Source organism: Panthera pardus, unplaced genomic scaffold (assembly GCF_024362965.1).
Source record: "Panthera pardus isolate Hobbes unplaced genomic scaffold, ASM2436296v1 HiC_scaffold_7, whole genome shotgun sequence".
Taxonomy (NCBI): domain Eukaryota; kingdom Metazoa; phylum Chordata; class Mammalia; order Carnivora; family Felidae; genus Panthera; species Panthera pardus.
The window spans coordinates 43,081,791-43,099,313 of record NW_026527002.1 but is presented as its reverse complement, the minus strand read 5'-3'; the positions used below and the strand labels follow the sequence as shown (position 1 = coordinate 43,099,313).

At 38.9% G+C, this 17,523-nt stretch overlaps 1 protein-coding gene across 6 annotated transcripts in view; it reads right to left on the bottom strand.

The window, feature by feature from the left end:
• The window catches only part of CPQ (carboxypeptidase Q), a 545,816-nt gene that overhangs the window by 166,238 nt on the left and 362,055 nt on the right, over positions 1 to 17,523 (bottom strand). For all 6 annotated transcript variants that reach the window (XM_053896083.1, XM_053896085.1, XM_053896084.1 and 3 more), the window contains exon 7: positions 6,422 to 6,623. In XM_053896083.1, coding sequence (XP_053752058.1) covers positions 6,422 to 6,623 — 202 coding nt within the window. The remainder of the gene's footprint in view (positions 1 to 6,421; positions 6,624 to 17,523) is intronic.

The following is a 17,523-nucleotide window of genomic DNA, read 5'->3' as shown; positions in this document are numbered from 1 at the left end:
GTGGCCGCACACCAGAGAGTGGAACAAGAAACACCTTGAATTCCATGCTAGGTAAAGATTATACTCTGAAGACAACGGGGAGATGTTGAAAGATTTTAAGCAAGAAGCAGAGACAAACAGATATTGCAGCTTTTCTTAGTTGCTTACCAGAGGAAATCCTCATCTTCTTTCTAAGGAATCCCAATTTTTCTTGTATATCAGGAGGCTACATTTTCAGTGGTGACTGGGCCCCACTCTAGGCCCAGAAAGTAAAATTTGATCAAAATAAACCAGTGTTGGTAATTCCACTCCATCGCCTCTGCCTAATTTAGCCACAGGCATGTTTTACAATTTTGGCCAATGAGACTACGGAAAAAATCTGCTTTGCGGCTTCTGGGTGAGATTGGCTCACGATTAAAAAGAGATATCCATTATGGACATTCTCTCTTCCACTGTTGCACAGTGTGTGAGAATTTGTTGCTTAGAGCAACTGCAGCTATCTTGGGAACATGGGGTGGGGAGGGACTAGTCTGAAGACAAAAGTCAACATGCTAAGGAAGGCAAAATTGAAAGATGTAAAGAACCAAGGTCCTTGATGTGGTAGTGGACTAAATCAAGTGTTGTATAACCACTCATTCCCGAGCTCTTTTTAAGTGAATTTAAAATTCTCTTTTCTTCTGTTTTATTTTTCAAGGAAAAGCAACCCAACTAATAGATTGATTTTCAATTTAGAATGTTCATTTTGGAAGCAGTGAGCCAATTAGATGGAAGGGGTCTAAGAACGCAGGCTGGGGTGTTAGTAGGAAGCTGCCATAGGAAACTCAGTGAATACTGATGAGACAGGTCTGTGTGGTGGAGAGAAGTGAACAGGTTTAAGAAACAAATGAAATTCAGAGTAAGTGGGACTTGGAGACCATTCTGTTGTATGTAATGGATGATGACTCTGTGGTTTCTGGATGGTGGTGCCAGTCAGTGAGATAGGGGACAGAGGAGGAGGAGTACATATTGTGGCTTGGTGGTTACCATACTTGTTTTGCATATAAGATAACCAAGTCTCACTCAATAGAATGTATAGTTTGTGAGAGCACAGATCTTATCTATCTTCTTTACTACTGATTCCCTAGTGCCATACAGTAGATAACTAGTAAGAATGCTTAATAATAAATGAGTACAGACATACAGATGGCCAACGGATACAAAAAGATGCTCAGCATCACTAATCATCAGGGAAAAGCACATCAAAACCACAATGAGACATCACCTTACACCTTTCAGAATGGCTAGTATTAAAAGGACAAGAAATAACAAGTGTTGAGGAGGATATGGGGGAAAAAGTGTGGATGAGGATGTGCACTTTTGGTGAGAATGTAGATTGGTGCAACCACTGTGGAAAACAGTACGGAGTTTTCTCAAAAAAGTAAAAATAGAAATACCACATGATCCAGTAACTCTGTTTCTGGGTGTTTACCCAAAGAAAACTAAAACATGAATTCAAAAAGATATATGTACCCTTATGTTTATTGCAGCATTATATATAATAGTCAAGATATGGATGCAACCTAAGTGCCCATCAATAGATGAATGGAATAGGAAGATGTGATATATGTACGTGTGTACGTGTATATATGTATATGTGTATGTGTATATGTGTATATATATGTGTGTATATATGTATGTGTGTGTATATATATGTATATATATATGTATATACATGAATGTAATATTATCCAGCCACAAAAAAGAATGAGATATTGCCATTCATAACAACATGTATGAACCTAGAGGGTATTATGCTAAATGAAATAAATCAGATAAAGAAAGACAAATATCATATGGTTTCATTTATATGTGAAATCTAGAAAACAAAGCAAATGAAGAAACAAAGCAGAAACAGACCTATAAATACAGAGAACAAATGTAGTTGCCAGAGGGAAGGGCGCTGGAGGGATGAGCAAAATGAGTGAAGGGGAGTGGGAGGAACAGGCTTCCAGTTATGGAATGAGTAAATCATGGAGATGAAAGGCAAAGCATAGGAAATATAGTCAATGGTATTATAATAGGATTGTATGGTGACAGATTGTGGTGGTAGCTACATTGTGGTGAGTACAGCATACCATATAGACTTGTTAAATCACTATGTTGTGCACCTAAAACCAATGCAACATGTGTCAGCTATACTTCAATTTAAAAAATATAAAGAAAAAAATGAGTGTGGCTGAGAAAAATGACATCATTTGCCTAAGACAGCCCATGCAGTTAGACACTATAAAGCCAGAAAACACACTCTAATTCTTTCCAGCGCACTGTCTACCACATGCCAACAATATTAGAAAAAGGTTGACTCAGAGTTTGAAGCAGAGGAAACTCTTATTGGTAGGTATGGAATAGGGTAGGCTCACTCCTTCAGGTCACATTAAGAGAGTATCTAATTTTTTCATTAATGTATATTTCATAGAAGAGTTTCTAAAGAAAGAAGATGTCTGAGAAGGATGCATGCAAGGACATTTGGAAAATGTGGATTATATCTCATTACTGACATATTCCGAATGAAATAGACTCCTCTTGTTCTAACCTGGAGCTTGTAATTAGAGAATCAGGTAAAAAAAAATTAAGATGGAAAGTCTCTCTGCTCTCTAGAGTTTTTGAATAGAGACTAACCAAAATCTCTCTTAGACCACTCTAAGCCATGCTCTTGTGTTGTGTTTGAAAGAGTCAGAAAACTATTTACCATTAATGTATGAGAATCATTAAAGACTAGAAGATATTATTCAGCATTTCCTTTCAGTCTTTATTCCTTTAAGGGAAATAATCCTAACTGTTGTAGCCTCCCTAATTTATGCCAATCTTCTACTATTTTTTCTACCTTTATATCTCTTTTCTCAGCATCCTTCATTTTCTCCACAGTCTTAAGATGAGGGACCCGAACCGTGTTGAGAAAATAATTGTTTCTGTGGTTTTGTTTTCTCCTCTCATGTCAGATTTACAAGAGTTTAAATGTTTCCCAAAATTAAGCTAAGAACTACAGAGGAAGAAAAGTAGAAACCATTGACTTTAACTTCAAAGAATTGATCACTGGGTACTCCTAGTAATCCAAGAACAATATTAGTGTGTAATTCAAATGCCAGATTGTGGGACACAAAAGTATTTTGGAAATTTAGAAAAGCAATAGAGTGCCATGGGCTGTTGCGGAAGGATTCATGGATACTGATGAAAACAGAGTGAACCTTAAAGAGCATCTAGGATTTGGAAGGGAAGAATAGGAAGGAGTACAGAAGGAAGTAGCAATGGGAGTAGGTTGGAGTGTAAAAATATCTAGAATAGCCAGTTTATGTGGAAAACACATCTAAGATACTTTAAAAAAACAAACTTCCTCCCTCCAAAGCCTTATCTTTATGTTGATAGTTATTATGTCCATTATGGATATCATATAGATGGATGAAGGACAGCATCTCTCTTCTCCAAAGATGAACCTTTCTTTCATCAATCAATCTACTTGGCTTCTATAATTAATGAAAATCATGTTGAATTTTAATTCTATCTGTGTTCTTAATTAGTATTTCACTATTGAGTACACAAGGAACATGAAAAAAAATGGGGCCCGCCATCAGACTACAGAAATTTGATAGGCATAGGACATGGTAGGGGCTCAATAAATACTTATTGAGTCAGTGGAGCAAAGAAAAGAAAAAGAGAAAGAAGAAAGATGGTGTTTGGGACATTATGTCTCATTAATTTTTCAAAAGTTAGGTGAGCAGTTATTTAAATCATAATTAATATTTCAAATACCATCTTTAGGTTTAAGTTACTGTAACTTGCCAGGTTTTCATGAATAGAGGGTATACATACAGCTGGCATATTTTTATTTCTTTTTCTGATTAACTATGGTTCTTCATCTTTTTCTAAAATTCCAGAATTTTCAGTAGGTAAAAAGAGACACAATATAAGCAGTTCCATCATTTCTTCCAGAAATAGACCAAATTTGAAATATCAAAAGATAGCTTAATGGTAATAGGGGAAGACAGAAATAATTTGGTTCCATCTTACAGTATTCTGAAGGAAATTAAAAAGAATTCCAGGAAACATTAGCTGCAGTCTAAATGAACCACTGACGTTTTATAAGCCTTCCTGATCCACCGAGGTAGAGAGGGGAGTGGAACAAAGAATGTTAGAAGAAATAAGTAGTTATTTACAATAACAAACTCCTTTCCCCAGGGGTAAAATTTTCTAGAGCAGGAATGAACTGAAATCCTTTGCATAAGTAAGAGCTGAGTAAGACAAACATTTCAGACACTGCCATAGATTTGGAAGGCCATCTCAGCATTCCAGACTCCCCTGTGTTGCTGCACATTGTGGGAAAAGGGCCACCAGCCTTGAAAACAAAGTGGCCTGGTCTCAGGATAACTTTTGCCCTTAAGAGCAGGATAGCCTTGGCTAAGTTATTTAGTCCCTCTGAATCTGATTCTTTAATTGCAAAATAGGGATGACTGTACCTTCCCCTTAGCATGGTTGTATGGATAAAAAAGAGTGTCTACAAAAGCCTCATGGAGTGCCTGATCAGTAACAAGAGCTCAAGAAATTGTAACTTGCATTAATTCTCAAGAAACCATAATGGAGCTCAAATTCCCCACTCCACTCCATTAGTTGGTGATCAAATCTGACCTCACGTTGGCAAGAGGAAAAGGCCTCCTTACCTTTGTGAAGACAATCAAACCAACCTGTTAATTGCAAACAGAACCATTCTTATGAACATCTACACGGAGGGAATAAAGCTAGAGCAAATTCTCAATTACCCAGTGCAACGAAAGCAAGCGACCCTGGGAGCAGAGATTTTACAAGTTTCTTTGTTCTACTTCTGGTTTTGGTTTCAGCTCCTCCCCGGCCCTCCACACACCCCCGGTCTCCACTTCAATTCACCCACAGTCTGTCAGTCTTTTCCTCACATTTACCACCCCACAAACTTACTCAGGCTTTCTCAATTTTTGAGAACATCCCTATGAAAAAAGTTAAGCCTTGGGAAAAATCTAAAATTCAAACAAATTATTCCATATAGCTTAAAAGGGCAAATTGCCTTCCCTTAGACCTTGATCATAATTAGAACTGACAGAAATGTGAGGAGTCTCAGATCTGTCCAGATGATGCACAGCCCCATCAATGCAAATGATATTTCAAAATATGGTTAAAATGTACACATGCCATGAAACAGAATCTAGGTCCTCGTATTAGAATAAAGGAAAGCTCCTTCTATTTTTAGTTATGAAAGATTATTATAAACCTTCAAACTTAAAATATGCTTTAAAAATATACAATATCTTAAGGATAAGCTTTTTAAAAATCTTAAATCCATGCAGCATGCTATTGGTGAAATCTATTTTGCACCTATGAATGCTCTGTAGCAACAGAAATAGTTCTGGAAACAGTAACGTTAAAACTACTGAATGGCATAATACAAACAGATCCTTTAACAATGTTTTTTTTTTTAAACAATTTTTTTTTAACGTTTATTATTTTGGAGACAGGGAGAGACAGCATGAACAGGGGAGGGTCAGAGAGAGGGAGACACAGAATCTGAAACAGGCTCCGGGCTCTGAGCTGTCAGCACAGAGCCCGATGCGGGGCTTGAACTCACAGACCAGACCGCGAGATCATGACCTGAGCTGAAGTCGGCCACTTAACCGACTGAGCCACCCAGGCGCCCCTTTAACAATGTTTTTGATTATGGATATAAGGAGGGAACAACTTCAGTTCATCTCATCAATAACCTTTTCCCATGGCCAGTCTAGGGCAAATTTGAGAAGTAGTATACGAAGACTGTTTCACGTTCTAGTTCTGTGACCTCTTGAGGCCAACTCCTATTCTGTAAGTTTATCCTTCCCCAGGACTTGTCTTAAAAATATCAACCTGATAAATCACTGATCATGTGAGATTAGTTTATGTCCAAGAGTTTTCATTAAGAAAAAAAGATGAGTAGGAAGTACCCTACCCTCAAAAAATAAAGCTCTACTGGTAAAATTTCAGATTCCATGGTATTTGGGTAGGGAATTATTTGGGTCAGCAAAGATTTCCTATCACAGAGCTAGAATTAGAAGCATATTAGTAGTAATAATTGCTTTGTACTCGATTTCTCAAATTTTGGTCATGAGATCACCATTTAGATACCCGTTTTAAAAAATAACCAAAAAAAAAAAAAAAAACAACATATTTGTAGGTGCAATCCAGGAATCAGTAAAGCAGAATTTCTGGGAGTGAGGAACTTATAATTTAGAAAAAAAATACAAATGAGTATTATTATTCCAAGTCTGGAAGTCATCAGATTATGGACAAAGCTTAGAGTTTCCGTGTATTAACTGGCCTATCAGTATCCTCTGTGGCATGTTTGAATAGCAATTTTATTTTAAATCAGTAGCAGAACCTAAGGAACACCAACTTCATCGTTTGGTCTTACCAGGCACTCCAGCTTGGATCCAGAAGTTAATGTCTGTCCCTTCTCCAGCCCTAAAGACCTGTGTGATGTTGACAGGCTGCAGCAGGCTCATGACCTCCTCCACGATGGTCCTGGCCTTTTCGCTCCCAGTGAATTGCAGCCCAGAGGGTAAGAAGGTTCCCAGATCAGACTCCATCACCAGGCTGTAGTTGGAAATATTTGCCTAAACAGAAGAGAAAAGTGTTTGATTCGTTATCTGTTGCCTCTGTGCTTTCTCCTTGGGAACTATCAAACAATAATAATCAAATGCTTTATCTCCTCGGCAGTTCTTACCAAAACACACGCTTCTCTGCCTGACCTCGGGTCTGGTCTGCATGTTAGTTAAGTGCTCTGAGATGTACAATTACTCATCTTGGGATTTGCCAAACACAAGTTGACTTGGAAGGATTAAAAAATATAATGAAAGGAAATATAAGGCTTAATATTGAAGGTACTCAATTGTTTCTGCTAGCAATAATAGTCTTTCCACCAATTTTCTTAAATGCCTAGTGTGTACCAGGATACGATTCCTCCTACATGGTAGGTACCTCCAGATAGTGTGAGTCATGCTCAGACGAAAGAAGGTATGCCCTGCGGACCTATTTCTCCGTTTTTCTTTCCTCTAAATGAGTATTTGATCTTATTTTAATTGTGAGTTCTGCTGAAGCTTAAAGGCATCAAACCGACAGGTCTGTCTTGGATTTCTGATGTTGTTGTTCCATTTGTTGAATCCCCAGAGAGGGAGCTAATAGGACAACACATGAAGCACTGCTCTCTCTGGTGTACAACCAGAGCACTTGAAACCCTGGCAACTGTGTCAGGCCACTAGTTTGTAAGCTCTTTCCAAATAAAGTCTGCTAAGAAAGCCCACAGTGGTTTCGTGTAGGCTGTATTGTCACTGCAAGGGCTTAGAATATAAGACGCTGTTGCCAGGTTGCACAACTAAATTGCCACACAGCCCTAAGACTCACAAGTTTAAGGACCTAAAAACTAGCCTGACCTTCTGTTTCTCAGGAGCCATTCACTTCTCCAAGACTGGTCTACTACCAACAACTACCTGGTTGAGTTATTCCCACGCTATCCTTGGATGGCACCGCTAACCATTCCTTAATACTCACCCAGTAAAAGTCAATTAATAACATTTGCACAGGGCTTCCAGAGAGGTTTCACATTTGCAATCTCCTTTTATCTGCTTCTATAACCCATAAAGTAGACAAAGCAGCTTTATAAGGTTGATGCTGTTTTACAGAAAAGGAAATGAGGATTATAGAGGTCAAGTGATTTGCTCAACGTCACACAGTTGCAAATGGTAGAGCTGAGTCTGGAATCCTACACTTCCCAGGACTCCACACTGCCATCACTAGCATAGGATGGAGTGATAAGTAAGGCTTGTTCTGAATTAGAATGATTTCTCACTTACATAACAGTCTGAGGGCTGCATGTTTTTTTTTCTAGAACAGATTCCTTTTTACGATGATCTCCTAACTTGCCATGGAAGCGTACTATTGTTACAAGGGCAAGAACAGGAATGGTGGATTCTAAAGGAGGGTCTTGCAGGCAATTATAGGACTGAATGGGGTGGCCCGTGGGATTAGCAACATGCTTTGTTGCTAATGATTGATAAAGTTAACAAAGCAGAAGTCTTCTCACATTTCCACTCTCGTTTCTAGGAGGTTTCTGTCTTCATGGTGATTTTCAGAGAAGGACCTGAGGCACTTATAATCAAATGTGTCATCTCAGCTTTCAGCTGTGGCTACTGCACAACAGCAGCATCATTAGAGTTAATAATATGCACAATATTTGCATTAATGTCTCACATTCAGGGCTTGTTTAGCTAGCACACTGATGCTAGGTCAGCAAGTTGACATGTTATTTGGCAGTCCTAACCTTCTCCCCTCATATGTCCTGCTACTTCTTACCCCAAACTCTACCCTCTGTAAAAAAGAGAATAGAAACATCACAATAATCTGTAAATGAAAACATAATCGGATAATCTTATATGTGAGGGTTCCCACACTACAGGCAGATCCCATCCTTCCAACAAGAAAATTAGACAGAGTGCTCCTAGTGTCGCACTATTTAGGTTAAAGTGGGGCTAGGCAGCAGTTTGGCTGTGAGACCCAACACTATGGAGCAGCCTGGTGAGGCGACACAGCCCTGGACCCACGCTATTCTATTCCATGCTGGACTACCAAGGGGGTCACTGGCTTTCTCTCTCTGTCCCCAAGTCTTGTCATCTTGGCTTCTGGCTTCTCCATCGGTAGGGTGGGAGAAATGCTCTTTTTCAAAGCTTGAATAATGAGCCAGTGCACGTGGAGCTTTGAGCACCTTCAAAGGTAAGACCTTCGTGGATCACAGTGAGAGTGGCTGCGTGAGTTGAACTTGCCAGAGCTCTTCACAAAATGTGCATTAAGAACTTCTTGGCCCTCTGATTCGGCTGCAAATGAACAGACGTCCTAGGGACAGGGACTCCACAGTTTGTGAATGCCCCTGTACAATGTCACAGGATGTTGCTAGGAACATAAAGAAATAATGTATATAATGAAGTTTTTAACGGTATGTGAGGCAGCCAGCTTAGCAGAGAGATAAAAGAGTATGGGCTTTGGAATTACTCAGACTGGGTTCAATTCTCAGATGAATCAGTCATTGGCTGTGTGACTTCATGCCGTCTATGTAACCTCTCAGTTTCTTCCTCTGTGAAATGGGCATGACAATGGCAGCCAGTTCATGGAGTTGTAAGAAAGAGTTCATGGTGAAGCCTGGTGCAGAATTTGCACTTAATAAGGTTGTCCTCACTGGTCTTACTACTGAGCATCTATACTTCTCAAACTTTCAAGGATGGTCTCCCCATAAACCATTCAGTTAGCTGTTACAAAGATGACAGGTGGCATTTTTCAGGGCTGCCTATTACCAGATATTGTAGGAAATGCTTTCCAGCTTATGCCAGGTAATTCTCACAACCATTCTGTGAGACAAGCGGTACTGTAGTTCTCATTTCACAGAGGAAGCAATGGAGGTTTAGTAACATTACCTAACTTTTCCAAGGTTACCCTGTCAGTCAGTGGAGCAGCCAGAATTCAGATGCAGAGGTCTGCTTTCCAAAGCTCTCCACCCTCCACCACCCTGTCTGCTGAAGCTTTCTCCCAAGTGTCAGGCCACAAGTCCTCGGTTTTAATTTAAAAATACAGGGACTGTAGTTAAACAAATGCGTAGAGTTTAAAGTTATTTTTCATGATCATAATAAAAGGTCTGCTTGGGCAGAATTTATCATCCCTGCTAATAAAGTAATTTGATTAAGCAAAGGAAAGAGCAAACAAAACAAAAACTAAACTAAACAAAACAAAAATCCCCAAAAAGCAAACAAGTCTTGCCCCACAATTTCCTCCCAACTAGGAATAAAAAGCCTAAAATAATAAAACATCTTTTCAAGCTGAATTACACAGGATATTCAGATGTCAGTAAACCAGAATTCTGGCGTAGGTAGAGACATGTTTAATTTCTATTCATGTAGAATTTTATTAGCTGCTGCTAACATGATGGCAGCATTCTATTGTTTTCTATTTATATATAAACATCTCCATATGTTTTCAATAAAGAACTAAGAAAACACATCACCCACCATCCATGGCATTCATTTATGGAGTCACTGTCTAATTGTTAGCACATGGCGAAGGACTCGGGAAAATAAAAGGTCTCTGCACAAAGAAACTGGAATGAGTAAGCTAGGTCACTGGGCCGTTAGAACTGCTGCTTCTCGGGAATGCGTCATTACAAACATCCGTGTTCCTCACTATGCCACGAGTTGCTGGGAATGCACTCCATGTGGATTTGAAAAGCTGATCACAGTTAGTGACAGGCCAGGAGTCATGCTCGTTCCACTCAACCATCTTAGCGCACATAACAAGATCTTTGTCCTTCTGTTTTCAGGCTGTAGGAAGAAATCCATTTCTAGAGACTGAAAACTTTATTCCTGAGATAACCAGCACCAGTTGAGAGAAGCTGTGGCACGTAGATGAGGAGGCTGAGCAGCTCAAAGATAAGCTCAGATATTATCTGTAAGCCCCCACTTTGCTCTCGTAATAAAGAGAAAAGTCTCATTATTAGGAGCCATGGAAACTGTTGTTCATTGCTGTGTAATGTACATAACGCAATGAGGGAAGATGCTCCCGGGTAACTTAGTTTGGCATCATTGGATTAGGTAATATCTGCTCAGGGTTGAGGACCCATAATTTTGTCTTGTGCTACAATCACATCCTATCACACTTCCTTTCTTTTTTCTTTTCTGAGAGGACCAGGTTACTCTGCCAAAGAACAATTTGGTAACTATTAGCATTCTTTAGGTGCAATGAAAGATTAAAAAGAAAAAAACGTTTAAAATACATACTGCACGCTTTAAAATGCTTACTCCCTAATATAAACACAAAGATGATGTTTGTGTTCTTTGCTTTTATAAAATTCCAGGCGATTCTTCTTCAGAAATATAGATTCAAGTTCAACAACATCTCCTCTCCCCTCAAATTTGGCTTTCTTCTTTCTTTGTTTTTTAATTTTATTTTTTTAATATAATTTATTGTCCAGTTAGCTAACACACAGTGTATACAGTGTGCTCTTGGGAGTAGATTCCCATGATTCATTGCTTACATACAACACCCAATGCTCACCCCAACAAGTGAGGTCCTCAATACCCATCACCCATTTTCCCTTCTCCCCGGCACCCCCCACCAACCCTGTTTGTTCTCTGTATTTAAAAGTCTCTTATGGTTTGTCTCCCTCTCTGTTTGAAACTATTTTTTCCCCTTCCCTTTCCCCATGGTCTTCTGTTAAGTTTCTCAAATTCCACATATGAGTGAAAACATATGATTTCTGTTTTTGACTGACTTATTTCACTTAGCATAATACCCTCCAGTTCCATCCACATTGTTGCAAATGGCAAGATTTCATTCTTTCTCATTGCCAAGTAGTATTCCATTGTATATATAAACCACATCTTCTTTATCCATTCATCAGTTGATAGACATTTGGGCTCTTACCATAATTTGGCTATTGTTGAAAGCGCTGCTGTAAACATTGGGGTACATGTGCCCCTATGAATCAGCACTTTTATATCCGTTGGATAAATTCCTAGTAGTGCTATTGCTGGGTTGTAGGGTAATTCTATTTTTAATTTTTTGAGGAACCTCCACACTGTTTTCCAGAGTGGCTGCACCAGTTTGCATTCCCACCAACAGTGCCAGAGGGTTCCCGTTTCTCCACATCCTTGCCAATGGAAAAACATTCCATGCTCATGGATTGGAAGAACAAATATTGTTAAAATGTCAATACTAACCAAAGCAATCTATACTTAAATTACATTCCAATTAAAATTACTCCAGCATTCTTCTCAGAGCTAGAACAAATAATCCTAAAATTTGTATGGAACCACAAAAGACCCTGAATAGCCAAAGTAATGTTGAAAAAGAAAACCAAAGCAGGAGGCATCACAATATTTGACTTTAGCGACTACTACAAAGCTGTAACCATCAAGACAGTATGGTATTGGCACAAAAACAGAGACATAGACCAATGGAATAGAATAGAGAACCCAGAATTGGACCCACAAATGTATGGCCAACTAATCTTTGACAAAGCAGGAAAGAATATCTAATGGAAAAAAGACAGTCTCTTTAGCAAATGGTACTGGGAGAACTGGACAGCAACATGTAGAAGAATGAAACGGACCATTTTCTTACACCATACACAAAAATAAACTCAAAATGGATGAAAGACCTAAATGTGAGACAAGAAACCATCAAAACCCTAGAGGAGAAAACAGGCAACAATCTCTTCGACGTCAGCCACAGCAACTTCTTACTCGACATGTCTCCGAAGGCAAGGGAAATAAAAGCAAAAATGAACTATTGGGACCTTATGAAGGTAAAAAGCTTCTGCACAGCAAAAGAAACAATCAACAGAACTAAAAGGCAACTGACAGAATGGGAGAAGATATTTGCAAATGACATATCAGATAAAGGGTTAGTATCCAAAATCTATAAAGAACTTACCAAACTCCACACCCAAAAAGCAAATAATCCAGTGAAGAAATGGGCAGAAGACATGAATAGACACTTTTCCAAAGAAGACATCCAGATGGCCAACAGACACATGAAAGGATGCTCAACATCACTCATCATTAGGAAAATACAAATCAAAACCACACTGAGGTACCACCTCACACCAGTCAGAGTGGCTTCTTCTTTGTTTAAAAGCTTTTATTTTCTCATGATGTAGGTGACGTATCTTTGGTTTTTACCTAAAGTGGCACTGCAATCCCAAGATCAAATGAAGAAGTAAAGAGACTCCTCTAATTATTCAAATTAATCATGTAGCCTCCCCAATTCAATCTTCAAAGAAGTAAACTTCACCCTGGCACAGACCAGTATGTCTCAGTATCACTTTCCTGCACCATAAATGTTAGTATTTTATAAATGATGGTGGTGATGCTGTTTGGTCAGTGGAAGGCTCAAAACAAGTTCTCAGAAGCACATCGTCTTATGATACTGTGGGCTGAGTTGCTGCAATCATCCTTTCCAGCCATGCCAGTGACCTTGGAATTCCCAGTTCACGGAGTGGAGCAGTGGTTTCTTCACAGAGCTCCAGCTCAAACAGCTGTCATGACTGAATAATAGGTAAAGCAATTTCTCCCTGCTGTGCAAAGCCAAGAATAGGTTTTACTTTCTGGTCAGGTCTACCCTGAAGTTCAGCCTTTTATGTCTGTGGTCACCAGTATTCAGTTTTGAACATCCTTGAGTACCCAAGGGAGAGCCAGGAAAGGGATGATGACAAAGTGGAAGGCCATAGGTTATTTCTATTTGACAGATAAACTGGCGGGGGGAACGGGCAGTCTAGGGTAAGTTACGTTACTACTAAAAGTGCAGACACCTATTGTGGTTCAGCTGCCACTCCGCCTGGAGACGGTACAGAATAAATGGCTTCTGAGGATCCATTTCCAGCCCTATCATTCTCTATGTATGCACAGAAGGCTTCTGTTGTGAGACAAACCCGTGTTTTCAGGCAATCCAATTTTTACAATGTCATCCAAAGCACTCTAGATCTCAGTGAATTCTCCTCTTGAGGTGGTTAAAGTCCATAGATAGCCTTTAAACTTACTGAAAACACATGATCCCTCCATAAATGTCACTATGGTAACAATAGTGAGCAGAGAAGGCTGAAAATATGGCATAAACATAGGCTAAAAGAAATAGGAATTTTATTTATATCATAAGAGGAAATGTAACTGACTATATTCACATTTCCTTTAGGAATAAAAAGAATGCGTTATCTAGAGTATTTGGTAGATAGACTTAAAAAAAAAAGCTTACATGGCAAGCTAATGTCAATCTCAGTTTTAAATTTTATTCCTGCATGTCAAAGCAACATAATCAATACTCAGAATCGGTGGGACTCGAGATCTCCACCATTTTGATTCTTTTAAAACAATACATCGGTCAGGTGTTTCGTGCTACCAGTTGCATATACACTTCAATATGCAGGTGCAGAAGAGAAGTCTCCAATACAGCCAGGTCTGTGAAAGCAGCCTTCTCCACCTTCTCTCTATCCTTCTCAACCCCTGCTTCTCATGGCATCTCCCCATCAGCGTTTCCTCTTGTACCCATCACACTCCCCCTCTTCCCCAGGCCCAAACAGAATAACTGAACTGCCTAAATGAGGTAGCCATCCTTCAGTTGACCTTCCTTACTCAACACTGTTACCTGCTAAATAAACACAAAGACATGTTTCTTGTTTTTGATGATGGTGTTTTACCAGCCAAAACGGTGCTTTCCTGTTGACTTCTAATCCCTTTCTCCTGACTGGGAAGACTACAGCGGCTTCTTTAAGCCTTCCTCTAAGACCAACAGCCGACTTCACCTTCTATAAGTGGACAGCTTATTTGTTTTAAAAAATATAGTACTTATTTTCTTGTCCTGCAAACACAGACTACTCTATATTCTAGAACTCAAATATTCATTCAATGCTGGGGGATATCATATTAAAACACAATAGTTAAGTCTACTTTCTCTACAGCCTGTAGACAAGCACAGTATTTTTGGATTATGACAATACTCTCATATGCTTTCTTTGATCAAGCAGTCTTTACTAATGTTAGTAAAGATGTTAAATACAGTTTTAGAAGTAATTTTGTTTTTGTAAGCATGCCGTTTTTTTTCCTCAAAAGCACAATATTGGGTCTGAAACCTCACCCCCCCCCCACACACACAAACCCACAATAATATGCAAATATGAGCTTTAGGGCTCTTGGTCTACTCAAGTGACTTCATGCTCTACCTCTCCTCTTGCCTTCCCTGCCTAAAACGCCACACTCCCATCTAATATGCTGGGTTACTGATCTTGATTTGATTTGTATTTTTATACCTACCTTCTCCAGAAAGGATTCAAGACTTCTTATAAGAAAAGGGCCTAATGCCATATTTTTAAAAAGTATCCAAACTCTCAAGAACCAAGAAAATGCCATGAAAGCAAATACCAAATCTGTGTGGATCTCTGTTATATTTCCAACTTACATAACAGAGCTCAGCACATAGTGGGTGCTCAATAAATGTCAGAGGAAAAAGAAAGTCACAACCAGGAAACCTGACATGATACCCTAACCGCAATTTGAGGATACAACTTAGCCCTAGCTTAAGCTGCCAGGGTAAGAGGGAAGATTGATGTATTACAGAGCTCTCATTATCTAGGAAAAGAAAGCATACCACCAGCTCCTTGAAAAAAGCAACAATTTTTCCACCGTTCAATTCTAAGAGTTATTATTATGTGTCTCTTTATATGAGGAACATTGAAGAAAATAACAGAGTCTCCAATAACAGTTTTACAAAAGAGGCAGAAACACTTTTCCGAACATCATTTCCTATATATTGATCCTCAATTAAAGCAAAAAGGAAAATATTAAGTCATATTTCAGTAAAGGTGTTTGTTCAGGAGCAAACTGTATTTATTCAACAGTTACTGAGATAGTAACAGAGCATAGGGTGACCATACATCCATGTTTGCCCTTGGCAGTCACAGATTATATCCTTTGTCTTGGCATGATTATTAACAGTGCCCCCTTTATCTCACAAATGTTTCCCAGATTTAGTAATAGACCATATTGCCAATCTATTTATTTGTATATACAAATACAATTTATTTGTATATAAAGATGACAAAACAGGCTTGCTTCCTTGTAAGAGGGCAGAGTTTCCCAGCAGAGGCAATAACTGGCTGTGATATTAAAAATGTGTTGAGTTTTAGGAAAGAGACATGCACAAATAAGGGAGGGTAACTACTGGAAAACATTGGGGAGAGCCTGGGAGAGGAGGTGATGTTTGGCCTGAGCAAAGCCCCTCAGCTGAAGTGCTCCTGTTAGAACAGGGATCTTGTTAGTTCATTACTGCACCTCCAGGGCCTGCCAAGTGGCATTTGATGATACTCGTCAAATGAGTAAATGAAGAAATGATACTGTTGTAAGTATCCAAATAATGTTGTCCAGACATGTAGCTTTCTTTGTTTTTAATTTTATTTATTTTATTTATTTTATTTATTTTTTATTTTTTAAAATTTACATCCAAATTATTTAGCATATAGTGCAACAATGATTTCAGGAGTAGATTCCTTAGTGCCCCTTCCCCATTTAGCCCATTCCCCCCTCCCACCACCCCTCCAGCAACCCTCTGTTTGTTCTCTAAGAGTCTCTTATGTCTTGTCCCCCTCCCTATTTTTATATTATTTTTGTTTCCCTTCCCTTATGTTCATCTGTTTTGTTTCTTAAAGTCCTCAAATGAGTGAAGTCATATGATTTTTTGTCTTTTTTGTATGGAAAGAGCCCCAATGTCCATCGATGGATGAATGGATAAAGAAGATGTGGTGTATATATACATTGGAGTATTACTTGGCAATCAAAAAGAATGAAATCTTGCCATTTGCAACTACGTGGATGGAACTGGCGGGTATTATGCTAAGTGAAACTAGTCACTCAGACATGTAGCTTTCTAAGAGAGAAGTGGAGAGAAGACAGAAGTAGAACTTAGGCAATCTCTAAAAGAATAAATATAAACATATCCACATAGCTCAGTTCTTTGTCTTCTTCAGATCTTTACTCAAACGTGACCATCTTGATGAAGACTTCCTGGCTCTCCCGCAACACAAACTCAGACCACTTCCTCCCCACATACCCTGTCTCTGTTCCTTATCTTAGTTTACTCCTCAGCTGTCCCCTTCATCTAACATACCACTTTACCTCTTTCTCCAGTTTGTTATCAGTCCTGATGCCTGGAATGGAGGCAAGATGAGGGCAGAGTTTAAAGTGGTACCCGGAATTTAGAAGGTTCTCAGTCAACATGTGCTGAGTGAATGACTAAATATATGTATTTATGTGTTTAAAAACGCACACGTGTGTATATATATGTACCTGCAAACTCTGCAAACCCATAACTAGATGCTATTATGGGTGACAGTGGTGGTGGTGAAGATGATGATGATGATGTGGCTGCTAGTGTTGGTGATAAGGCAACAGCAGTTTTTCAGATTCTGTTCTTTTCTTTTTTTAACCTTCACAAGCAAGCACAGATTCAACAACTAAAGTTGTAAGCTGAATCTGTAGTGACTATTTTATAAAGCTCTTAAAAATATACAAATTTTTTTACAAGATTCATTATAAATGCCACAAATAAATACATCTAGGAAGGCTATCTAGAGCGACAGCAATATAAAATGGCATTAAATACGAGTGAAACTTCTCAGGCTCCTTCAATAATGGAATAATAAGCTACTCTTACCCTGGAAGCCATGCAGCAAAAGCTGTTTCCTTCTCAAGTGAAAAAGGGCTGAATACATCTCTAGCAGACCCTACGTCATCATCATTTGACCACCAAAGATGAGAACCCTCAACACTCAAGACTCACTAGAATAAAATGGCCATCATTCATAGCAGGAGCAGAGGATGAGGAAAAACAACTGAATCATCAAGTGGGTATTTAAATAGCATTCTTCAAATGCGAAATAATTTTTATTGACTTTTAAATGTTTATTTATTTATTTTGAGAGAGAGAGAA